A 27,030-nucleotide genomic window follows, 5' to 3' on the forward strand; every position below is an offset into this window, starting at 1 on the left:
TGTTGAGAGAACACTGGAGGAAATTTTTCTTGTTAAATGTGAGAGGGAACAGTCCTGTCAATGCATTCTTAACATGTCTTTGTTAATTTGTTCAATTAAAAGAATTCACCTAGGACTGGATAGTTGCCAGTTTCCCAAAAACACTGGAAAATCAGCAACCATCTCCCTAAAAGCTCATAAATACAGTTGGAGAAATATGTAAGAGACCCTAATATTAATAGCTTTGCTCAGGTCTTGCAAACTTAGGGCCATAGCCTCATTGAATGACTTTATCCACCTGTAATGCAGCCCCCCCCATTTCTCCTAGCCTTCAATTTTATCAAGTATTATTGTCTTTTTCAATGTAATGCTGTCTCATGATATGGCCAAAGTATGATAGCCTCAATTCAATCATTTTGGCTTCTACTGAGAGTTCAGACTTAATTTCTTCTCCCTTTGTAGTCCATGATAGCACACACCTCCAGCACCACAATTCAAATGAGTTGCAGTTTTTTTCCCCTACTTTCTTCCATGTTGATAATTAGCCTACAGAAACTGAACCAATGACTTCCTCCTCCTCCAGCATACTCATTTTAATTATTAAAATGTAATGCAACTTGCTAATTTCACTTCAGTTTCCTGCTCACCACTTTCTGATCCCAATTTTACAAGATGATTCCTTCATACTGCGAAGACTCACATACGGGAGTTCAAATTCTGCCAGTTTTTTCAGTACTAGAGGAATGGGAGGGTGAGAAGGGGGAAAAAAGACGACAATTTCTGAAACACTATTTAATAAGTGGGTTTCTATGTATTTAAAGTTATACAGAGGGGTGTGTGAACTCTAAATATTGTGTATTGATCCAAGCTTTGTACAAACAGAATTCTGTAACTTGTATAAATTATGCAAACTATATAATTTTACATAATTCCATTTTCTTTCTTTTCTTCCTTCCTTCTTTTTTTCTGCTAGTTATGGGATGGGACAAAGACCATGTCTATTTCCTTGTTTTTAAAGGTGAACGTTTACCAAGGAGGAAAGGATGGACTCAAAGAATAAATGCAAATCAAGATCTACTAGCATTTGATAAAACTATAAAATATCACTGTCCAACTGAAATACCCATTACCAGTGAAGAAGCATGATTAACATTTACATGTTAAAATGCATCTGGTAAGGAATTAATTCAGTTCTGGTTCCATGTGTTCTGTTAACTTCCCAAGTGGATTCCTGCAACACATTGCAAGTTGACCTGCCCTTGAAAACAGTTCAGAAGCTTCAATGAGTGTAGAAGACAGTAGCTACAATTTAGATTGGCACTGTTCATGCTGCTTGTATCACACCAGTAACAAGAATTCACTGGCTGCCTGATAACATACAAGTGCAATTCAAAGACTGGTGCTTACTTTAAAGCCCTGAGTGGCTTGGGCCCAGGTTCCAAATAGGGGTTTCCTCCTGTATCAGTCACACAACATCCTTCTAAAATGTGCTTCCCCTACTACAGGTGAAATAGATTTCTATGAGGGAGACAGGACAGGATTTTTGACCGTCCCAATAGTGGAACACAGTCCCAAAAGCTGGTGACAACACCGTGCTCTTTTAAGTTAAGAAAATTTGTCTGCTAAATCCTTCAGCAGGCAAAATGGGTAAAGCATGTATCAGCATCACTCATAGTGGGGCAAGAATGAGAAATCATCCAAGAATTCATGCCACAAAAATTCAAAAAGGTTGCTATACTCAGAGCAAGGAAAAATTGCTTTAATGTACCACAATAACTTTCCCGTTCTTGGCTTATACTCGTAGTGATCTTCTTTAAAGGCTCAGCGTGGAAGGCAAAAGCATGTTTCTAAAGATGCGCACATGCAGAAGGACACCCAAACCGATATGGTTCCCCACCCTGTCTATACATCTTCCAAAACAGATTTGCCTCTTTCACAACATACAGTTTTAACATGGACCTGCTCAAAACACCCAGCTTGTGGAGCTACGACTGTCTTTTGTTCCTCCTAACTAAAAAAATAAGGGCAAGCGAATAAAATGAGGGTAGAAGTATGCCAAAAAATAAAATAAAATAAAATAAAATAAATTCCTAGATTTAATATGTGATCAAAACTTTATTTATAAGAAATGATGTATCTAAATTCGGTTTTTTAAAACCAATGCCTGCCATATTTTATGAGAAATGTAGTTATTTCCATAAAGCTGTCTCCTACTGTTTCCCCATGTTAAAGAAATGCAAAGAAATGTGACTAAAGTGTTTACTGTGCTACTGGTATGCAAAACACTTCTTACCAGATAGCTTTCCATCATTGTGATCTTGAATAAGAAATAAGCTGAAATAACCTAGTAGTTCTCTTGAAAGCTCAATCTTGTATGATACAACCTATGGGAAAGAAAAGAGATACTTTTCCCTTAGCCTGGAAACAAAATAGTAGTCCAGACAACATGTATTTAGATTAGCTTTTTCAACACCATGGAACAGAAAAATTCAATAAATAGATTTTTGTTTTTTCTTGCAGAGACAGAGAGAGATAAAATCACCTAGGTGATACTTTTTAAAGGATTAATGTAGTTGTTGCAAACTTTAAAGTTTCACAGAACAAAATGTAAGTATGAAAAGACTCCTACATGCCTACCCTTGCTGATTCTATGGGTGTATCTGCACCAGTTCTTTCTTCCATGAGTTACAGGTATGATTTAAATAATTATCAATCACAACTCACAAGCTGTATCAATAAGAAATAAGCACCTTTTTATATATGTATTTTCTTCTAAAACGTATTTACAGTCTTTGGACATATATTTATGGTTATTCAGAACAAACTATGTATTGCTATACATCTGCAAGGAAGAAGGGTGGTTTAAACACACTTCAAATTAAACTAATAATAATAATAATAATAATAATAATAAATGTATTTATATACCGCCTTTCCAAAAAGATCAATGAGGTTTACAAAATTACATAAAAACACATAAAATACATAAATGATTTACATAAGCAAATAAATAAAATTCCTAAACAGTACATAACGTATACAAACTAAAATTCCATCCCTCATCCCTTAACTAAAATACAAACATGATTAAAAATTAAAGAAAATTGCATAAACCATTATATAAAATACATAAATGATTTTCATAAGCTAATTGCTAAATATGCCTGAAAACACTTCATATCTGATAGTACTGAACTCATTTGTAAAAGAAGCAGATCTTGGAAAAGTTACGTTTTCAAATTAAAGTCTCAGAAAATAATCTTTCCAAGCTTTCAAATGTACTTACCTCTAGCACCCTTTCAGCAGTATCTGATGTCTGAATATCAATTCTGAGATATCTTCCATCAGCAAGATAAATATCCAGAAAGGCTTGTTGGGTTTGGATTTTAAAAGTATCCTGCAAAACATGAAAGTACATTTGGGGGCTTTGCTGCTGAAAGCAAGAACTTTCATCCTTCCTTCAGAAAAAATATATTGGTTAATGAGTAAAATAGGAAAGAAGGTGTAACTTTTAAATGAAAGGTAACAATTACTCTGTACCTTTAACTGAAGTATAGAGAAAATGGGCAGCATTATACCACTGCAAGATTCAAAATCTTGGTAATGCTGCAGCATTAGTCAACTAACTGTCACCTTTATCACACTACATAATTATAGCACTTTCACTGCCATACCTCCATTCTACAGAATCCTGGGATTAATAGTTTAGTATGGGACATCTAAATACTCTAAGGGTACCAGACCCCACCTGATCTTGGAAGTTAACCAGAGTCAGCCCTGGTTAGTATTTGGATGGGAGATTGCCAACAGATACCAGTGCTGTAGGCTATATTTCAGAGGAAGGAACTAGCAAAACCACCTCAGAGTATTCCTTACCTAAGAAAACCTTATGAAATTCATGGAGTCACCATAAGTTGACAAGGGACTAAGAGAAACACACACATACACACACAAAACCGACTACAGGTCTCTGGCAAAGAATTCTAAATACCTCACACAATGACAAATCATAGGACTCTAGAAGAAAAGGCCATGACAATTAAAGCAGTATTGGAGTGCTGTAAAATATGCACTGTGAAACAGATATTATTAATAGTGTTGTAATTACTCACAAAGATCCTCTAAGTAAAATATTATTTTCTGTGCAAGTGCTTCTAAATAAATTGCATTTAGATAAGACATTTCTCCTCTTCTTTCATGCAAGATGGCATATCTCTTGTGAGACAACATTTCCTGTGGCATATGAATGCATGCAGTGAAAAACAAAGTACATTTTCTACTTTCAGATGGATACAGAAATATATGTAGAATTAAAATGCCTAATTTAAAATAATTTTAATGAAGTGATAGCCTTACTATATAGACGGTACTAGACTCCAGATAATTAGTCCTTTAGGGTTTCCCCTCAGCATTAAACTTTTTTTGATCAGCACAAGTCATCATAAGGATAATCACAGTACCAGCTTACACCTAGTTAACTGGAAAAAAGCTCCACTGAATCCATCGAAATTTGTTTGCAAGCAGACATATAGGATTATAAGGTTGAATCAATAAAACCAATTGATCCTAAGCACGTTGACTTGGGAGACTTGAACTCATTATGTTCTGAAAGATGAAATTAGGGATTAAGATTTGATTCCCAGATGTTCTGGGAAAAGAATAAAGCCCTGTGCCCTCAAAATCTGTGCAGAAGGGCTGGAAAACCCTATGAAACAGATTTTGGGGTGGTGTGGAAGATTGCAAAACAGGCAAAAAGAGATGGGAAGAAAATCATTTTATTGCAACAAATACCCACTACTGTTGGGTTTACTGACATTAATGAATTCTGTATATTCAAAATTACATTGGACTCACCTCCATTGTCAATTATGGAGCCTACTTAGGGTACAAAATTCAAGATATGGACACATGAGCTTTCTTTTCTGTTTAATGTTTACAAGCCCACAAGCACTTTCTTCCTCATATACAGTATTTTTGTATATTTCTTTTGAACACGTAGCAAATTAATGCTGAGAGTCAAAAGAGCATGAAATAATCTAAATGTACTTAACCTCAATATACCGGTATCTATTTTCCTCCTTTACATAAGCACTTTGTTTTTCCCATCTCAAATCTTCTTGTTTGCTCCATGCAGGGGGCAGAGACAATCTTATCATTAAAGCAGTATGATGCAGGCTACAGGTTTTACATACCTTTAAAGGACAACAGATTGCTAGTCATTTGATTTAATATACTGTTACTACTAATATGGAAGAATGATTTCAACTGGCTTTTTTTAATCTCTAACTTCCATAGTATCTTGGGGCACCCATAAACTCCCATCACCTATAGCCATCATAGCCTGTAAAGAGCAATACTGGTTGCTGTAATCCAACAAGCTATGGAAGGACATACTCTGCTTATCTGAATCTTTATTGTTGTTGTTTGCATTCCTCTAGAGTCGTAGCTCAACACTCAAACCACTGAATCTAGGGATATTAAAATTCTCTTTAACAGTTTAAAGAGTACATCCTGCTTTCCAATTTATATCTGTGATACTGGTAACTATGCAGCCCAGTTTTCCAATCTCTTCAATGAAAGATATTATTGAAGCAGAAAGTGATGGGATTTTGGTGGTCAGTTTCAGGTAAGGGAAAAAAAGAGGATTTTCTTTTTCAGGAAAAGCACTAAAAGGCACCTCCTGTTGAAATGCATCTATTATGCACAAGACAAGCCTTAAAAAGCTGCTTCTAGAGCTGTGAAAAGCCTGGCCAAATGTCACAATCCCCTCAGGGCCTTTAGTATGAGGAGGAGGATGGCAGTTGTTGCTGTTCTGTGCCTTTCAAGTCATTTCAATTTATGGCGACACTAAGATGACCCTATCATGCAGTTTTCTTGCCAGGATTTGTTCAGAGGTTTGCCATTGCCTTCCCTTAAGGCTGAGAGCATGTGACTTGTCCAAGGTCACCCAGTGGGTTTCATGGCTGAGCCAAGATTTGAATCCTGGTCCCTAAAGTCATAGTCAGTCCAACATGCAAACCACTACACCATGCTGGCTGTCGCTCTTGCTAAAAAATGAGGGAAAAGAAGGTAGGAAACGGAGACCCCTTATGCTGTCTCCTCTTCCTCCGCTTGCATGAGTTAGGAGGCATTTCCAAATGGCCCAAATACCAACTGCTATTCTTGGTGCACTATTAATGCCAATGTTTGGAGAGGTTATTTTTCTGGACTACAACCCTCAGAATTCCCCACCCAGCATGGCCCAAAGTTGTAATCTAAAAGTAACGTTTCCAAACTGTAATTAGCACTACCCAAATCCAGTGCCAGTGACAAATATCCTAAGAATGATGTCATTCTTAGAGACATTATATTTGAGGCAGAAATAATAATCCCTCTTTTTCTTCATTCCCCCAAAGCTTGGAGCTGGAGATGATAGAATCATAGACCTGGAAGAGACCGCAAGGGCCATCCAGTCCAACCCCCTGCCAGGCAGGAAATCCAAATCAAAGCATCCCCGACAGATGGCCATCCAGCCTCCGTGTGAAGACCTCCAAGAAGGGAGACTCCACTACACTCCGAGGAAGTGTGTTCCACTGTCGAACAGCCCTTACTGTCAGGAAGTTCCTCCTAATGTTGAGGTGGAATCTCTTTTCCTGCAGCTGGCTTCAGTAAGGCTAGTCCAGTTGGCTTCAGTAAATGGGAATTCAGAGGAGTAGGTAAGTAGCATTATCCTTTCTCTCAGACAGCATAATGTCTTGGGTTAGTCTTGCTGTCACCTGCACCCCATATCCTCTTCCTAGATAGGGGATCCTATAAAAATATTTTGTCTATAATGTGCTTTATGAGCTCTGATAATACACTTTGCAACTCCCTTTGGAACTAAACATTTCACCATCTCAAGACACACTCCTCTTCAAGCCAGCAACCTTAGAAACTATTTACAAGCATGCAAGGTATTTCTGAGCTGTGGCATTATGTGAGTTTAGAGCTTTAAACCAAGAAAAGTAATTTTAGTGGTAGGTCAAAAAAGTAAGTCATCAGCAGAACAGGCAATTCAGATGAGAAAGCAGTATGGAATTTTGCTGCTTTACACTGACTAAGTATTGATGCTAGTTTGCTCTCCCGGGTTTAGGGCTTAAATTACAAAACTAAAAAAAGGCAGCATATTCACAATTCTGTATCAAATACCAATGTTTCTCCACTTCTTTCTTCCTCCAATGCTCACTGAGTGACCTTGAAGCAGCCACCGTCTCTCAGTCTAATTTACTTCACAGGATTTTTGTGAGGCTAAAGTGGGTAATGAAGAACAACGCAATGCTACACAATACTCTTCAGAGGAGGAACAGGATGAAATAGTGGCAAAGTATCTGGGAAAGCTCAGCTGGCTGCAGCAACCAGGAATGCCTTTTCAGCACCTTAGCTATATAAACCAGCAGCATCTGAAAAAGCTGACCTTGCCTCAGTGATCCCGTACAGCTATACTCTACAATTAAGTCAGTTTTAAAGATGAGTCAGAAATGTCAACTCAAAATGTGGCGAGCTGGGGTGGCAGCTGTGTGCTGTTTTATATGACACTTATAGGAAGCATCCTGTGAGTGAATTATACAAATATAATTCCACCATATACATGTGTATTTCTGTGGTTGTTGCAGATGTTGATATTCCCTTCCTCCCAACGCAACTTGCCCATGGTCATTTCCAATTTATGTCAATCCTAAACAGCACCTAGCATGAGGTTTTCTTAAGATTTGTCCAGAGGGTGTTCGTTTTGCCTTCCTCTGAGGCTGAGAGTGTCCAACTTGCCCAGGATCACCTAGTGGGTTTACATGACCAAGCAGGGATTTAAACCCTAGTCTTCAGAATCATAGTCCACAGATGCTGGCAAAACGTCAGGAACAAACTCTTCTAGAACATGGTCACATAACCTGAAAAATCTACAAAAAACTATGGATGCCAACCATGCAAGTCTTTGACCTCATAGTCCAATGATTAAACCACTGCACCACGTTGGCTCTCATGTCACCCTGATAAACCTCCTCCACAGCCATTCTGTGGCTGGTGGACAGCGGATTGGATTGCAGAAATATCTGGTGATGTTCCCATAGCCAGATGTAGATGCTTGAATCCATGTATAAAAAATCAATGTATAAGATGGGCAGATTGTACTTCACCCAACTATATAGAATCACGAACCCTCCCGGAAGGCCTTCTGTGCTTCACCTGACACCCATGACCTTTAAAAAAAAATGAACAAAACTCATAGATTCCTGTTTTCAGGGGACAAGACTGAAGACTCTCCATCTGAGAGCTATTCCAATTCCTCACTGCACCTTTTTTTAGGCCTGAAGTATTTTTTTAAAGAAAACCAAGTGATCCTTCATTACTTATGCCTTTTTTTAAAAAAAAGGATGAGTGTGACCTCGGAAGCAAGTACTGTACAGCAATAGCCTCTAGAACCCCTACAGATGCCCTGCCACTGCTTTAAGATCTTAAACATCAGACAGCCATGCTGGGGTTTACTTCTGAACAGGCATGCACAAGATCTGGATACCATGCCTTATGAGGAGTGGCTTAGGGAGCAGGGTATATTTAGCCTGAAAAAGCGATGGTTAAGGGGTGATATGATAGCCATGTTTAAATATTTGAAAAGATGTAATATTGAAGATGGAGCAAGCTTGTTTTTTGCTGCTCCAGAGACTAGGACACGGGGCAATGGATTCAAGCTACAGGAAAAGAGATTCCAGATAAACATTAGGAAGAATGTCCTGATAGTAAGAGCTGTTCAATAATGGAACATGCACCCTTGGAGACTGGTGGTGTCTATGTTTTTGGAGGTGTTTAAACAGAGGGTGAATGGCCATTTGCTGTGAGTGCTTTGATGGTATATTCCTGCATGGCAGGGAGATGGACTGGAGGGCCCTTATGGTCTCTTCCAATTGTCCTATGATTATAAGATTCCACTGTGAGGAACATAGTGCCAGGCTGACAATATATCAGTACTCTGGTAACTTCTTGACATAAAAAGTAAGTGCTGATTTTTTTTAAAAAGACTGTTGTAAACCATACATGAATGCCTTTGTGCATGAAGACATATGCATAGGAAAAAATACTGTCATGTTTTACCTTTTGATTGTAAGAATATGAACAAAATGTTAGAAACAAAAACATAAGCTTTTATGGAAATTGGAAATGTTTTCTCTTGAGAAACACATACCCAACCAAAGCAATTAAATGTGTTACTACATTTATGCATAGTTCATGCCAACAAATCATAATATGTTTTAGGGCCATGCTGTTTTAGTAAAAAAAAAAAGTAGTTACTTAACAAAAGGAAGGAAGGAAAAGCTAACAACAAATTTGTTCATCAGTTTCATAATTCATTTACAACTGTCATAGAAAGTCCACCGAGGTCCCATAAAATATTTTACAAGGCAATATTGAACATCTACATTAATAGCTGTTTGACAAGTTTCCTTAATACTGGCTTAATGTTTGCTTTCTGTTGCTCAATCTAAATGCACTTAAAATACAGAGTAAACAGAATGGAAGCTTAGTATATACATAAAGTTCATGACTTTTCTAATCAATTAGTTGTGGAAAATGGCATGAAATTTTATGCTATATCTTGACATCACATGTACCATTGTTAAGCCAGTCCCGACTAGCCGAAATATATATAAAGGAAAGTATGCTAGCTTTCTATGCAACTGTATCACTATGCATAAGAAAGATGACACTGGATCTTGGGACAGTTCCTGGCTGTCAAATAATCTGAATTGGCAACAGTTTTAAGTAAAAATCAATTATCTGGGATATTCACATAAAGACATAGACAGAAAATGCCTCAAACATGAGTTATTTTATTTATGGAAACTATATCAATTGAGCTGGGGAGGATGCTGACAATGAAGCCAAAATGAAGCCAAAAATGATGCCACTAATCAGAGACAGTGCTGAAGACAACAGTAACATCTACCCCACTATCCTGTGACAGTCAATGACTTTATGATGGAGACAGCATTCCAATACACACACAGAGAGAATACACATATCACTATATGCACACAACATGCAATACTGAAGCCACAGAACCCCCATTCCATTCATCCCAGTAACACAGTCAGTAATGACCCTACATCTGAAAGGCCCCAGGTATTCCTAAAGGAATCTTCTTACAATTATTTTTAATGTACAAAGTGCATTAAGAAGGAAGAGAATATCCAAGAGAGAACAATGCCATCACTCCATGGGCAGAAGCCTTGCAAAGCACACATGCAGTCCTCCTGGGACAAAAGCAGAGCCTGAGAAAGTAGCTTTATCCCATTTTATTACAACCCCCCCCCCCCAAAAAAAAAGAACCTCCAGCTATGGCTTTTCCAAGTTGTAGACAAGAGCTGAAGACACAACCAAGGGCACACAACCAGGGCATCCACAGACATTCACTGGTAGTTTCTGTATAGTGCCTGCAGTTTGGAAACTCAAGCCCCACCAAGGAAAAGCGAATATGAAAGTATGAATATATATTTTAAAAAATGAAGCTGTTAATATGGCCTCACTCAATTGTTGCATGCACTTAAAAAAAAAAGCATTATCATGGCCAAAAGATTGCTAATATACTGGTAGTGGTATAGTGTGATTGGGTTATGCCATATTCTAAACATGGAGTCATGGAAGTGGCTAATTCTAATTCTATTATTTATTCTTCCCCTCAACAGTTTTAATTGGAGGGGGCATTCTTTGTGTCAGATTCAAAGCTGGTGTAAAATTCCTCCATGGCCAGATGTATGGTTATACACTAGAGGAATACAGACTACAAAATTGCATCCTATACTGCCACCACCTCTGTACAGTTTTAGCCATTCCCTAAGTATATTGGGGAATATACATCTGGCATTTCACCATCTAGCAGAGCTTCCACCATATGCTATCACCCCATAGCTGGCTGAATCTGAGAATAGGATTAAGTTTTTAAACTCTAAATAAATTATCACAATATGTATGTTTTGCACTTCATCTTTGCACCCTTTAATTCTGTTCCCCCTTTCCCACCATTTGGAAATTTTGCTTTTTTCATTTATAACTCCCAGAATCCTCCAGCCTTTAAGACTACAGGTCAGACTGACAGTTTCTAAGAGTTGCAGTCAAAAGGGTAACCTTTCCAAGCTCTCTGCTCATATAAACATATTCCTGCCAATGAGGATAAACCTCATGTATGTGGAGACAAATGGCTCCTGTGACAATGGGGCAGCAAATTTGCTCTGAGATTTAGTCTAAATTAAAGAATTAAAGGTTAGTTTGAGGACTGGGTTCTTCATCACCTCAGACAGCTCCTTGGATGTTTAGAGCCTTATCTCATGAGAAAAGAAAGCCAAAACAGAGCAGGAGAGTAGCAGTTTCCTCTGTGCCTCTCTGCATTCAGTCGTAGCACTTCTGTTATCTTCTTGAGGAAGATGGTCATAAAAGTGTGCCTTTTGTCGAACAGGTTTTTCCAGCACAATAAAAGGCACACTTTCACAACCATCTCCTTCAGGAAGAGAACAGAAGTGCAACGACAGCATGCAGAGAGGCACAGAGAAAGCTGCAACTCTCCTGCTCCATTTCGGCATTCATTTCTCACGTGACAACTCTCCTAGACTAAAACCTGGAGTAGATTCATTACCTCACACAAATCACAGCCACCAGCCTTGATTGCTGCATGTGTACAATGAAATGGGATTTAGTCCACAAAAGTTTGTGCCATACTAAATTTGTTAGCATTCAAGATGCCACAAGACTCTCTGGCATACCTCATAAATATCCTTGCTATAATGTTATGGATTTAAATGGATTTAAGTAAGTAAAGTACTGAGAAAAATTATTGTTGTTTCACTTTGCACTCTGTTATTTTGAGTATAGCTACACTAGAAATACTGCAGTTTGACACCACTTTAGTTGCCATGGCATCATCCTACAGAATCCTGGGATCTGTAGTTTTGTGAGGCACCGGCACTCTTTGGCAGAGAAGGCTAAAGATCTTGTAAAAAGACAAATCTCAGGTTGCTATAGAATGCAGCTGCAGCATTTAAAGAATTGTCAAACAGCAGTATTTCTACAATATAATCTGCTTTTCTCCCGTATGAGTTATCTTCCAAGATTTGCAGGGTTCGCCCCATCCCCCTGCCTTATTACACTGCACCTTTTGGCCCATAGCTCACACCCAAGTTGTCAGCTACAGAGGACACAGAAAAAAGAGCGTTGCAACTTGAACCTCCAGCCGCTAAGTACGTGCCAGACTGGAGCTGTCAGCACCATTATAAGAAAAAAAGATGTTGACATTTTCACCTCAACATACCTATCATTACTTGTTCTGACACAACCCAAAGCTTATTTATTTAGCACTAAAACCCAAGAAGCACTGTCATCTTTTAAATAAGGTCTTACAAAGGGAATTGTTCAGGGACCAGAAAAACATGAAATATTTCATCACCAAGCAACCAAATAGGTAAATTCCCCTTTTGCCTAGAATATAAAAGGAAAAAAATAGAATTTTGGTGCCATTTAAGTGGCATACTTGAATAACAAGGAGGTGTTACTGGATTGAAATCTGTAGGGAAAAGAAATTGTTATTGCTGCTGCTTTTAATTGGACTATAACTGCCAGAATCCTCCAGTCAGCATGCCCACTACAAGCAGCAATCTGTCTTCAACCCAAACCAAGATACAGCAAGTGTTATAAAAAATAGTTATACTGATTCTGAGTGTGTGTGTATGTGTGCATGCGCCTTCAAGTTAGCTGTCAAATTGTGGCGATCCCATAAATTTCATAGGGTTTTCTTAGGCAAGGTATACTCAGAGGTGGTTTTTGCCAGTTCCTTCCTGTGAAATATAGCCTATAATACTAAACTGAAATGGAATACTTTGCATGCACCTGTCCCCTAATGTTTAACCAAATGTTGATTTCAATATTATTTACTTTGGTAGCATTTTATTATGCGTTTTTGCATATTAACTGATGTATATAAGCTTGTTGGGAACCTGCTGGCTGAACTGGGACAGAAACAGAATAAATTAAATTTTAAAAGGATTAGATTGAACTACTCCTCCAAAAATAAGAACTGGGCCAGACAAAATCTTTCAAGAAGCACCAGCATTCTCAAAGGTGGGACTGGAAAATCTAGCTGTCAACAATTATTTACTATGACAAGAAAAAAAAAGTAAATTCAGTACAAATATATATTACATTTAGCCACAGACTACAAAAATGGAAGAGTTCCAGATAGCAGTCAGCTCAATAAGTAACATTTAAAAGAAAAATGCAGGTAAAATAATATCAGATTATTTCCATCTTTATATAGATCATTTAAAGTCACTTTGTAAAATTTGGCTCATACATTAGTAGAATGGATCAATTCAAAATCAAATTATAATTGTAATCAGTGTAATTCTTAACAGGGCTTGGTGGCCAGTACAGTGAAGTAAGCAGCGCATGGATCAAAACAGAGCCATTCATATTTGAATAAAATCTAGAGTACAATACTATTATATGCTGACAACATGGCCATATGCCTGAATCTGACAGAAGCCATTCCTCTAAATATTCAATTGATGAACAGAACAAGTGTGCAACTTGCACAAGGTTATGTTTTAATATGATAGATGAAATAAAATTAAATAAGTGGAGGAATATTATACATGAAAATGAATTGTCATCAAGAAAAATCTTTAAAACAGCTCAACATGGAACCTGGGTGGGTTCAGGTAAATGAAATGTTGGTTGACATGGAGGGCAGACAGAAAACTGGAGTTAGGGAAACTGAATAGAGTATCCTGCAAAAGGTCATTGCTAGCACCATGAACAGAAACACTTCTCAATTGCCATATTTTGTAGTAGGTTCCACTTGTTATTTTCTAATAACAACCTGGTTTCAGCCTGCATATGCAAAAGTTTCTCTACAGGTGTTGTAAAATTAAAGTGAAAATAAAAGGATGCAACCAAAGGCAACTGGTTGCTCAAAGCACACACCACAAGAGTCAAACTTACCTGCTGCAATTTCCTAAAGAAACTGATAAAGACATCACTGTTTGTGATACTTGAATCAATTGACACTGAAATGCAAAAGCACAAAAATCAGGATTTATTATTTAAAGCAATGAGAAGGTGACTTATATGCAGCATAAGCTATCATAGACCATTGTATGAACAATGCAGAAATTAACACAGTATCCTATAATAATTCATACCAATTCAAGATAGAGATAGTAGACAACATTGAAAGATGTTTATAAATTAATTATAAGACTTTTATAGCACAATGGAGAATCCAGAAAGGATTGCACAGAATTCTTTTTCAGAGTCTTCGTATCACAGATATATGATGTGCATTTTTAGGATTTCCACCTGAGACTTGGATGTGTCTCTGTTTCCTTGACTACTGAATACAAATTCAGGAAAACAGGTGAGTTAGGAAATCCTCTGTCTATCATCCTCCTGCAGTTGTGTTGCATGTTCCACTCATGCAAATACTCTGCACTCGATTCCCTTCCCTTTCCTCCCACAACTACAGCTCACTGTCCCCACATCCCAACCCACACAGGAGGCACTTCAAAATTTGGAAGAGGGTGTTAAACCCTTTCCTGCCTGATCCACTCCTCTGCAGACCAAGAAGTTAATGTATGCATCATGTATTATTAAAATATATTTGCTTAAACAACCAAATTAAAAAAAGATTCACTATACCATTCTGTAGATATTGTTCTAGCTGAGCTCTCCTTTCATCAGCCATTGACTTTGTCATTGCAAGGTAGAATTTGGGAGGAAAGGAAGGCACTCCTCGTCCGAAGACACGCCTTAACTGAAAAGACAGCTATTTTATAATTACGTAAATTTTCCAGATGTCAACTAATGAAAGTACACTGCTATGAAGATATACATGCACACATTTCTGAAGACAATGACCTTCCAGGATGTTAGCATTAACAAAGAAGCCCATGTTAGCCTGTTCATTCCAACTAAATGCGGTTGCCAATGGTCCCTACATTTATTCATTTACTTATTTCTTAGCACAACTTTCTGCCACAACTGGCACTCAAGGTACCTAACAGTACCACGATTCAAATAAAAACAGAAAGACAAACGAAAATGTAATGACAGCTTAAAAACACAATTTAAATACACACAAAAATAACAGCATCCAATCATTTAAACCCCACTTCAGCAGCAACCCAGGTTAACTGTCGTGCCTTCTCAAAAACATCCCTGAGGACCACATGCAGTCCCAGGTCTGCTCTTTGTCCACCCTTGAAATGGCCAATGATATACCCAAAGACTAAGGAGGGCATGTTTAATTAGAAAGCATATCTTGATTTCACATCTGTTTAATAGTCCTGACTTCTCTTTGACACCACCATCCCTAGTTCTGGGAATGATAGTTCTCTCAGGCTGCTGCAAAATAACAGAAATGCATTCCCCCTCTCACAGAACTACAATGTCAAAAGGGAAAGGGAATAAGTATTGAACCATCATAAGGCACAACACTGCAGATATGTAATGAATATTGACATAAGTAACGGGTACCAAACTTTGGGTATTACTCTTGAGTTGTAAAGTGCTTCCTTTCTCTACTGGTGTTTAAAAATTGTGAATAAGGAGATTGTGCTACTGCTACAAATATAGTGCACATTTCCCCATCTATCTCTATATATGCCATTGCACAATTACCTAATGTTCAAGAATTTTCATATGAGGCAAACAGACTTTCCCTCTTACAGCAAGGTTTCATCTGCAGTAATATTCTCCTATCCTGCAATTTGTTCCCATCCTGCAATCTGATGGCGACTATTAGCCATGCAGGCATTATTTGCTCCTCAAAAATTATGGGGTGTGTACAACCTATCTGTCCTTGTCTTTTGTAATTCGAAAGAGCAAACTGATTCTCCCCCTCCAATTCTGAGAAGATTCTCAGGAAGGAGCCCTCAAGGGCATGGAGAGAGAGCATAAATGTAATTAACCTCTTTCAAAGCACATATCCACCAAGCTTCAAGTAACAGTAAACTGCTAGCCTACAGATAATCTCATTCATGTACAAATTTGGAAGGACATCAGGCGCTTCAAGCTGAAAGGATACTTACACTGCCATCTATCAAAGTTCAAAGGATGCATCAATATTTATGGTTGAGACTCATAAGTGACTCTGTCCCTGCCTGGACATTGATAATGAATGAATATTAGATGTTCCACTTCTTTGTGAACCATATACTATGAAAGGTCAACTGGAATAATATGAAAAAGGAGCAGTGATAATGAAATAAGTAACTTAATGAATGGAAATGCCTTACCTGTTCATTCCAGCGGTGCAGTTGACTGTAACGAACCTTGCAGAAAAGGAAGCCTTCCAGATACACAGAATACAGCTGAAAATACATAATCTCCAAATAAATCTTTTTGGGAGAAGTAAGCAAATTAATGACTCACATGATCTACACTTGCAGCTTTCCTTTTTAGAGCCCATAACTTTCCCTATGCAGATCTGGCAAATGGTTTAGATCTTTCTGTATGATAGAATCCCTTAATACCCATAAAATACATATATGCATACAGTGGCCCCTTGGTATCTGCTGTGGTTTGGTTTCAGTAACCCCCCCCCCCATGGATACCAAAATCGGTGGATGCTCAAGTCCCATTAAATAAAATGCTGTAGTAAGATGGTGTCCCTTGTATAAAATTGTAAAATCAAGGTTTGCTTTTTGGAATGTATATTTTTAAAGAATATTTTCAAGCCATAAATGCTTGAATCCATGGGTTAAAAAAATCTGCAGATATGCAGGGCTGACTGTACTAGACTCTCATCTTTTTTATAGACAGAGAGCCTGTCTCAATTCCCATTAAACAGATATGCATTCCCATAACTTTGGGATGGGCACACACTCTCTTCCCAGTCTACACATGCCAGATATCACATTTTAAAATACAGATGAACAACCTGCTGGCTTCATGTGAGCCTTGACTGGTTCCTGTCAGGAATGGAACTGGCTAAAATTATCTCTTTAGATTACAATTCTCATAATTGTTGGGGTTTCTGGGAGTCGTAGTCTTTTGATCTTTCTAAGGTCTGGCCTGGAGATCGTATCTATTGTTCTTTTCCTTTGCTAATCAACTACCAGATGGTTCATAGAGACCAGTACCTGTTCTAGCACTGCTATTAGCAACAAGAAAATGGAAATCTTGACCAAGTTAGCTTGATCAAAATTTATATATATATGGTTTTGGGGTTTTTTTAATATTGTGCCCTGCCTTGAATCTTGAGGACAGGCAGGAAAGAAATATGTTGTTGTTGTTATAATATACAGGGTGGGGCAGATATGGCTAGGATAAAAGCAGAAGTGTTGTGCATGTGTATCCTGATCCCATCCACTACTATTAGGCTTGCCCACTCAAGGGGCTGCAAAAGCTTTCTGCATATACCAATGTGTCCCTCCACCCAAAATGGTTGCCAATTCCTGTTTGTTTTTTAAATAATCATTTAATGACCCTTATTCCAGTTTACTGCAGCTCTGGATGAGGTGTTTATAACTTCAGGTATCCCAGTGTGACACTTTATGTGAAGCAAATATCACTTTTGACAAAAATAGTATGCAAAGCTTCACAGGTTGCTTGAATAACCTAAAAAAAAAAACTGAATTGTGGCACAACAGCACCTTAACCTTCCTCTTTTTTTGCCTGGCTTTGACAGAGCCTCAAAAATTGGGCTACAGCTGTATTAATATAGTAAATATTCAGAAACAAGTGAACACACAACAATCATTTACATACCAACAGCACATATTGAAGATGAAACAAAAAAAATTAGTTGCGTAGCAATAACACATATTCAAGACTTTAAGGCTGACTGAAATTTGAAATGAAGACGACCATTAGTTAATCTTTTGAGGAAGACTGCATTTCAAAACAGAGTTCTTGGATCGGCCATCTGCCAAGCCATTTACATCTTGAATACTGTATGTTTTATCATTATGCAATTGATTGTTAAGCTTTTATTTAGCTGTATCTTTTACATAGGTGAACTTCAGTTACTCTCATAATGTCTTGAATATATATTATCATGCAATTAATTATTTCATTTCACCTTCAACATGTGTCATGGATATGCAAGTGATTGCTGAGTGTTCACTTGTGTATTACTGGATATTTACTATATTAACACAGCTCCTGTCCAACTTCTTGATTCATTCAGATTTGTAAATCTTTTTTCTCTGCAGTATGGTGCCTCTTGTGTATTATATGCTTTTGTGTATTTTTCTATTTCATTGCACCCCTCCTTCCTCCCATTCTTTCCATAGAGCCTCAGCAATACCACATTCCCTTAAGGAACAAGTATCGGGAGTGTCCATGATGCAAAAAATGACACCCCTTCATGAGTTCATTAATTTATTACTTTGAAAGTATGCAGATGCTTGCATCAACCAGGAGGCAGCCTTATTGGCCAGGCAAAGGAGAAAACTCCAGAGTCTTCTGCATCCACAGTGCGGAAATAAGCTGGTTTGACACCACTTTAAGTGCTGTGGCTCAATGCAATGGAATTTGGGGAATGGTAGTTTGTAGTGGCAACTCTGGTGCCACTGCCACCAAACTACTATTCCCCAAATTCCATTGCGTTGAGCCATGACACTTAAAAGTCGTGTCAAAGCAGATTATTTCTGCACTGTGGATGCAGCCTGCAACATCATGCAAAGCTTTTTATCCCCCTCAAAAGCCACATGGCAGCCTTCCACGTGGTCCTTCTCTTTCTTTCTTTTGTACATACACACACTCCACTCTCCGGTTTCTTTGACACATCAGTCCAGTTCTGTGTCACTGGAGCAGAGCTTCTTCCCTCCAGCAAAGACCCAGACTCCCATTTGTTTGTCTCCTTGGGCTGTCATGCCAGCACCCTCCACCCATCTTTTCCACCCAGAAAGCAGCGTCAGCTGCATCCCCAGCCCCCATGCCACATGCCACAGACAGAGCATCCCCATGTGCTCGCCTGCCAGACAGCCAGACAGCCAGACAACCAGCTTTCCCCCTCCATACTGTGCAAGGTCCCCCCAAACCTGTGTTGCCCCACACTGACTCTCCCTTTGAAAATACCCTTCCAAGCCAACCTTGCCAACCCAGACACTACTTTAAGTGCCCCTCCGCATCTTTCTTCCTTGGGCATGCTAAATCCAGATGCCCCCTCCGCCTGCCTGGCAGCCAAAACACCCTTCTCTTTCTCCCCATCTTTCTCTCCATCCTTCCTCCATAATCCCCTTCCCTCTTGGCACACAAGCAGCCCAGGAAAGGGGGATCCGGTTGGGATGTGGGCACATTTGGCTGCCCGCCTCTCTGAGTGCCACCACTTTCCCCTCCTCTTTCAGCAGGTTCTGGGCAGGGAGACCAGACCCCTTCCTTTCTCCAGGACCTCTCCTCCGCGCCCACCTTCTGACCAGGAAGAATTCCAAACTGCCCTCCATTTTGAGCAGCACTTAAGAAGCAGGGGCTGATATTTGTGTTTTGAGCGTTGCTTTTGGGAAAAGGTTCTCCATTTTTTCTGGAAGGTCCTCCATTTTGCAGTGCCCTGTCCTCCTTTGAGGTGAACCCATCTGGCCCTCCTGGGGCTTTGCTGCTGGAGAAGCAGCAGATGCCCCCCCCCTTGAGATGGCTGCCCAGCCACCTCCCAGCCCTGCTGCTGCCCCCCGTCTGCCAGCCCTGACCCCCAAGGAGGACAAGGCACCCCAAAAATGGAGGACCTTTCTCCAAAGGAAGAGCTCAAAACACTCACAGAAATATCAACCCATGCTTCTTAGTCCTGCAAAAAGGAGGACCTTTCCCCAAAAAAAAGCCCAAACCATTCACAGAAAAGCCAGCCCCTGCTTCTTCGCTCGGCTCAAAATGGAGGACCGTTTCCCCCAAGCCAACCTCCAGAAACGCCCCCCGGGGCTCCTTAGCCCTACAAAAGGGAGGAGCCTGCAGGGGGGAAATGGAGGACCTCCCCCCAAAAGGAAAAGCCCCAAAAGACTCCTCCAAATCTCAGATCTTGGCAGCGGTGCTCAAAATGGAGGACCGACCCGGACGGACCAGAGGTTTCCTCCTCCTTTTCCCGGACACGGTCCTCCATTTCAAGCAAGGCAGGGAACGGTCCCAACGCCTTCCATTTCTGAGCCAGACTGGGAAGCAGGGGGCCCTTTCTAGGAGGGTTTCCTAGCCTTTTTTGGGGGGGAGGTCCTTCTCCCTTCTTTCTGGAAGGTGGCCCCATTTGGTCCTCCAAAATGAGGACACCTGGGCAGCTGGGAGAGGAGGAGGAGGCGCAGCACTCTGTGGAAATGTCAGCACTCCCTGCTTCTGGGGGCTGCTCCACATGCAATGGCTCCTGGAGGGAAGGAGGGGATGGAATGGAGGACAAGTCCTGAGAAAGGAGGAGGAGGAGGAGGCCAGCCCAGCCCAGCCCAGCCCTGGGGCCCCTGCGCTCCTTCACCACAAAGCGCCCGCCAAACTTCTCCAGGAGCTCCTCAGAGAGAGGGATGCTGAAGTGCATCTTCATGGCGCCAAAGCCAGAGAGAGGAGGAAGGACCAGGCGCTGCTGCTGCTGCTGCTGCTGCTGCTGCTGCTGCTCCTGTTGCCTCAGCCTCAGTGGGAGCTGTGCTGCTGGCTCTGGAAATATGGGGCAGGGCTGAGGGGGGGGGCTGTAGTTGTTTTCCCCACGTGATGGAAGAGGAGGAGGAGGGAGATGCTGGAGCCTCCTCCTGAAGCTGGGCAGGGCCCCAAGGGGCCGCCCCTCCCCGGGTTATTCGTCTACCTTTGATAGACCTACCTAACCAGGGTCGAGTTTCTCTCATGGCCAGACTGGGAGCCATTGCTACTACTACTACTACTACTACTACTTGTGGCTCTGTTGAAAGTCCTTCCTTTCCTTTGAGTCTGCCCTCCCCTCCTCAAATACAGCACAAGCCTCCTCTGGGTGTGTATATACATATATATATGCATACTTATAGTTGGGTACCTTTTTAATAGAAAACCCCTACTCCATTCAAACTTGTAATGCAGCCCTTTAAGGTTTGGCTGCCCTGATACAGTTAGGCATTTGTGGCAATTAAATACTGCTTCTGTCTTTGTTCTTGTGTCACTATGGCTATGATTGCAAATGCATATGTATATTTAAATTTTAGACAGACAAGGGGCTTATGTATTACATAACAACATACAACAAATACAATCCTCTTCTCCATACATCATGCTCAAGAAATCATAGAATCGTAGAGTTGGAAGAGACCCCAAGGGCCATCCAGTCCAACCCCATTCTGCCATGCAGGAAATCTCAATCAAAGCATCCCCAACAGATGGCCATCCAGCCTCTGTTTAAAGACCTCCAAGGAAGGAGACTCCACTTCACTCTGAGGGAGTGTGTTCTCTCCTAATGTTGGGATGGAATCTCTTTTCCTGCAGTTTGCATCCATTGTTCTGTGTTCTAGTCTCTGGAGCAGCAGAAAACAAGCTTGCTCCTGCCTCAACATGACATCCCTTCAAAGATTTAAACAGGGCTATCATATCACCTCTTAACCTTCTTTTCTCCAGGCTAAACACCCCCAGCTCCCTAAGGCGTTCCTCATAGGGCATGGGTTCCAGACCCTTCATCATTTTAATACCATTTTAGTTGCCCTCCTTTGGACACGCTCCAGTTTCTCTCAAATATGAACCAGCAGCCAAATGCCCTTAAGTACCGAGTGAAGGTAGCTCCAGAGTATATGCAGAATGTGAACCCAGCTTACTCACTCAATAATGACTTATGCTCTTACATCTCCTCTGGTTTTTCTGCAGCATACAGAGTTACAAAATGACCATTGCAAGCTCTCCCAGCCCACTACAGAAAGTAACCCTTGGCTGAGTGGAACAAGTCTTAAAGAACACTGTGCCTCGGTGTTGTTTAGGACAAACGGCCTCCTGCTGTGTTCTGGCTTTCCCAATCATGCCATCACAATGACTGTCACATCAATGGACTATGCACAGCTTACATGTTCAATGATATATACTCACCAAATAGGAGTTATATTGAAAACTACTGAAACTCCAACTGCAGAAGACTGAGAAGGAACCAAATTTATTCTAACAGTTATCGATGAAAAATGCCATCCCAGGATGCTGTCCATTTTCAGGCACTGGGTTCATGGGAAACAAATTTATCAGAATTTTCAAGATTTAGAGCAGCCTTTCTCAACCTTTTCATCCTGGAGGAACCCTAGAAATAATTCTTTGGTCTCAGGGAACTCCTGCATAAAAATAATTTGCTGTTGTGTGCTTACAAGTCATTTCTGACTTACGGCAAACCTAAACCTGTCATGAGGTTTTCTTGGCAAGATTTGTTCAGGGGGCATTTGGCTTTGTCTTCCTGTGAGGCTGAGAGAGTATGACTTGACCAAGGTTACCAAGTGGGTTTCCATGGTCAAGTGGGAATGTGTACCCTGGTCTCCAGAGTCCTAGTCCATTATTATTGTTGTTGTTGTTTCACTTGTATGCAGCCTTTACATTGATTCTCATCCCAGTCCTTTCTTTATTAATTTTTGACAGGAGGAATAAGGAGGGGAATGATACCTGATGATTCCTGTGTCATTGGGATGGGAAATCTATTCTGGGTATAATCTAGAATAGACTTTAAAGGAACTAGTGAAACTAATAAGAATTTCTCCTTTTTGTTTCCAACAACTGGTACTCAAAGATTGCCAAAACCTAATGATTGCTTACAGCCATCATGATCTGCAGCCATTGATAGGCTTTTCGCACATAAATCTGATCAATAACTTTTAAAAGTATCACAGGCCATCAGTTCATCATGCAGTAGCAATTTTGCTGCTGTGTTCCTACAAGTTTCTGATTTATGACAGTCCGAAGGCGAACCTATCACAGGGGTTTCTTGGCAAGATTTGTACAGAAGGGGTTTGCCTTTGCCTTTCTCAGAGGCTGAGAGAGTGTGACTTGCCTAAGGTCACCAGTGGGTTTCTATGGCTGAGTGGGAATTTTAAACCTGTTGGTCCCCTACCTACTGCCAAGTTGATACGCTGCTCCACTTCTGGCCTGCCAACAGATTTTTGTTTGTAGAAAGAAAGAGGAAATTACCTTTTCTGTAGATGAGGAAAAAACCTCCAGTTTTGCCAAAGCTATGCTTCTGTATAAGCTATATTTTTCTGTACTTTTGATTTTCTTATATTTTATATTGTTCTGACAGTTCCTTTAGAATCTCATAGACATTTTCTTAATATTTCAGCTTTTGGGCTGATTTAAGAATATAAGAAAAGCTAAGCTAGAACAGGGGCCAATCTAGTTCAGCATTTTGTCTGTTGGCAGCTGCCATCCCACATAACCCGCTTTTACTGGGGGCCAAATATAGCCATCCTGACTTCTAGCCAATTTTGGTCCTAACCAGATAAAATCTTGTAGCACCTTTGAGATTAACTGAAAGAAAATAATTGGCAATATAAGCTTTTGTAGACTTAAGCGTATTTCCTCAGATGCATTTTGTCAAATGAATCTGAGGAAGTAGACTTTAGTCTACGAAGGTTCATGCTACCAACTTCTTTCTTTCAGTTCTTCTCAGAGGTGCTACAAGATCTCTCTACATACTGATTCTACAGACTAACATGGCTATATCTTTGAAACCTGATGAGTTTATCTAATGCCCTTGTAAAAATGTAAAAATTGGCAGCCATTGTGATTTGTTGTGGCTCTGCTATGTGAAGAAGTACTGTACTGCCTATTTGTCCTGTGTCCCCACCTATTCACTTTCAGCAGATGACTCCCAGGCTGTAATATTATGAGACACATACTTTTATTCATCTCTGGCGTGCTTCTCTTTATCCATCTTTCCCCTGAGCTAAAGAGACCCAAACAGTGCAACCTGTCATCATAGGCTCCAGTCCACTGGCCATATGATTGCCCCTTTACCATTTCTTCCAATGGCCATTTTAGGAATGGTGATTCAGAACTGTACTCAGTCTTCCAGACTTGGTTACACCATAGATATTTAGAAAAGCTATTTATTTCTGATTATTATTCTAATAATGCCTAGCATGGAATGTGCCTTTTTCACAGCAGTTCTATGATGGATCAACATTTTCAGTGAGCTATCAACAACACAGCAGGAATCCTTTCTTGGTCAGTCAGTGCCAAGGACCTTTCACTCTGCACAGCTATAGTGCTATGATTCCACTTTACTGCCATGGCTGGATCCTGCAGAATCCTGGGATTTGCAGTTTGGTGAGGTGCTAGAGCTTTTTGCCAGATAATTCTAAATAACTCTTCCTAAACTGCTCACTACAAGAATCCATAGCATGGAACCATGGTAGTTAAAGTGGAATAATAGTATTATTTTTTTGTAATATGAAAGGGCCCACAATCAGAGCCTATCATTCTTGATTTGAACTTTACACTTGCTCACATCTAATTTTCATTTGCCATTTTACTGCCTTTTCTGTCAGTGTGTAAGCATCCTTTCAGAGGTTTTTGTACATTGGGCCCTTGTTATCTGCTGGGATTTGGTTCCAGGACCCCCCCCCCCCCCCCCCATGAACAACAAAGTCAGTGGATACTCAAGTCTCATTAAAGTGGACCGGAAAGCTACCTGGAGCCAGTTTTCAAACTGCTCCAAGGTCAGCAGGGGTAAGGGAAGGAACAACACGTGCAGCATATGATTTTATCTCTAGTCTCCAGGACAGTACATTCTAGGACAGACACTTTTGCAACTGCAAAAAATATATTACTCTGTAATCTTGCCTTACTCAATAGCCCATGTTCAATGCACTTGACTCTTAAGAAATGCTGACAAATATTTATGTTCCTCTCCATGGGAATCTTTAGTAAAAGGAACAAGATTTATATGCTCACAAATATTTTAATGAGAGCTCTTACATGTTAAACCGCCTTTTAAAACAATCCTAACCCTGTAAGAGGTGCTTATTACTCAGCTAAATTAAAATTAGCTGATAATTTTGCTTATGTTTTCTGTGTCTGCAGGCTGTGTAGAAGGAAGAAATACATCAAAAATGTCTTGCAATAAACCTACTTTGTTTCCCTCCCCCTATAAGATTACATTAAGTCTACGTCTTGATATTTATCTAAAAAGATATTTATGAAACCAAGTAAAAATAAAATAAAATAAATCCTCAAACCAATTTAAAATCAGTATTTCTTCGTTCTAAAAAGTAATGTAACTATAGAGCTATTCCAAACTATTTAGCAATAGCAGCAATAAAAATCTCCACCATAAATTATATTGTAGAAATGAATCAAGCTTGGGGATACCAAGAAGGGCTTTTGTGCAGAAGGACTAACTCTGGTTGATGGAGCTCTAGTAAAAAATTAATGCAGAGATCTCACAAGCCTGAAGTGTGTCCATCTCTCCTCTACATCCCTTGCATCAATACAATCCAAACTAACATTATTCTAAAACTTTCAGCAGTTGGTAGGCTAATCATAGAACTCTAGGGCTACTCTAATTTGATAGCTGGGAATCTGATTTCCGCAGATTACCTATTCGTCCATTATAGTGGACTCACTTACCCTGTTTGTTCAACATGGAAACAGGGGCATATGCCTCTTAGAACTTACACATCACTGAAACAGTGAAGCCATCATCAACAATAAAAGGTCTGTAACCAAAATAAAATGTAGTGTAAGGTAATACCTATTTAGGACCACTGAAGTGTTACAAAATTGGCATAAAGGCAGTACAGCTTGTTTTGAGTTCTTCATCACATATGATGGTACATAAATCAGAGAATGGAGGACAGAAAAGGAGGTGAAAAATTGTGATTGAGGGAGATCTGTATCGTTGAAATAGACAATAGGCAGGTAGTTGCCCAAAATTCATCTGGCCCTCTAAGGTCCAAAACACACTGCAGAAATAATCTAGCTCAAGACCACTACCTGCCTTGGTTCAATGCTAGGAAATTCTGAGAACTGTGGTTTTGTGAGACATTTACCCTTCTCTATCAGAGAGCTCTGGTGCCACAACAAACTACAATTTCCAGGATTCCCTAGCACTGAGACAGGGCTGTTAAAGTGGTCTCAAACTGGATGATTTATTCAGTGTGGTTTGGACCTAGGTGGTGGGGATGGAAAGTAGCCCATTAACTTTGCACCCCAGCAAGCTAAAAAGTGATACTTTAATGTTTATGGGGCTTGCTACAACTTTGTGGCTTCAGAGACCCAAACCATGGCCAATTCTCTGGCTTTTTTTATGGGGGGGGGGGGGGAAGGGGGGTCTTTTCTCTCTTACTATACCCTACCTTTTGTACCATCAATTCCCAATTAAGAGTTCTGAGAGAACTGGAAAGCTCATACCACCTTTGTACTGCTTTGGTAAGATTTTAGTGATTTAAAATAAAACACGTGTTACCCTACTGTGTATTCTGAATATTTCAACAATGTATGAGTTTTAAGAGGTTTGTGTGCCTGTTAAACTGTGTACCCAGATCTTGAATTGATCATTTGTTTTCGTATATGCATTCGATTTGCACCATAAGCACAAAAATATTTCTTTTCCAAACCTTACATTAAAAAAATGCTTGGGGCAGCATTCTTAATTTTATTCATACTGTTTTAAAGTAGGCTGCAGAGCGTAGCGACCAAACTTAAGTAGATGAAATCCTAATTGATTATTTTATTGACTAAAAAGGTTCTACCAATTAATCAGGCAACATACTTTAAGGGGGAGGGGATAGGAGCCCTTTTCTCAAGAGATAAATGTAGAATCACAAAAAAAGTAAGTATGCTTCCCATTTCAATAATTTAAAAAAAATTATTCAAGTTATACAGATCTGTGCAATCAGTTAATATGCATTCAGTCTTCCATTAATTGGGTGACCTTTGATTACATCTCTTTCCTGAGACATCCTAGCCTTAGTGTACATATTAAACACCAAATTATCCCACTATTTAGCTTCCTTTCATCTTTGTCTCATTAATGTAATGTACAGGATCATCTCCAGGACTTTTATATTTTCCTAATTTTTGCAGCACCTGACACAATATTAGTTTCAATCATAATCTCAATTCATGGCAGTCTTCTTTTAAGAGTCAGTATTTGCTTCT

The 27,030-nt window shown here is 39.8% G+C and overlaps 1 protein-coding gene across 1 annotated transcript in view; it reads right to left on the reverse strand.

Moving 5' to 3' along the window:
• The window catches only part of SNX31 (sorting nexin 31), a 34,477-nt gene extending 13,932 nt beyond the window's left edge, over positions 1 to 20,545 (reverse strand). Inside the window, exons 1-7 of the mRNA XM_042464459.1 lie at positions 20,426 to 20,545; positions 16,272 to 16,346; positions 14,674 to 14,788; positions 13,978 to 14,042; positions 3,266 to 3,376; positions 2,273 to 2,363; positions 630 to 714 (exon numbers count right to left, since the gene is read on the reverse strand). Of these exons, the coding sequence (XP_042320393.1) occupies positions 630 to 714; positions 2,273 to 2,363; positions 3,266 to 3,376; positions 13,978 to 14,042; positions 14,674 to 14,788; positions 16,272 to 16,346; positions 20,426 to 20,491 (608 nt within the window). The 5' untranslated portion in view covers positions 20,492 to 20,545. The remainder of the gene's footprint in view (positions 1 to 629; positions 715 to 2,272; positions 2,364 to 3,265; positions 3,377 to 13,977; positions 14,043 to 14,673; positions 14,789 to 16,271; positions 16,347 to 20,425) is intronic.
• Between the last annotated feature and the right edge of the window lie 6,485 nt (positions 20,546 to 27,030).

The sequence above is a fragment of the Sceloporus undulatus genome, chromosome 4 (assembly GCF_019175285.1).
Source record: "Sceloporus undulatus isolate JIND9_A2432 ecotype Alabama chromosome 4, SceUnd_v1.1, whole genome shotgun sequence".
Taxonomy (NCBI): Eukaryota; Metazoa; Chordata; class Lepidosauria; order Squamata; family Phrynosomatidae; genus Sceloporus; species Sceloporus undulatus.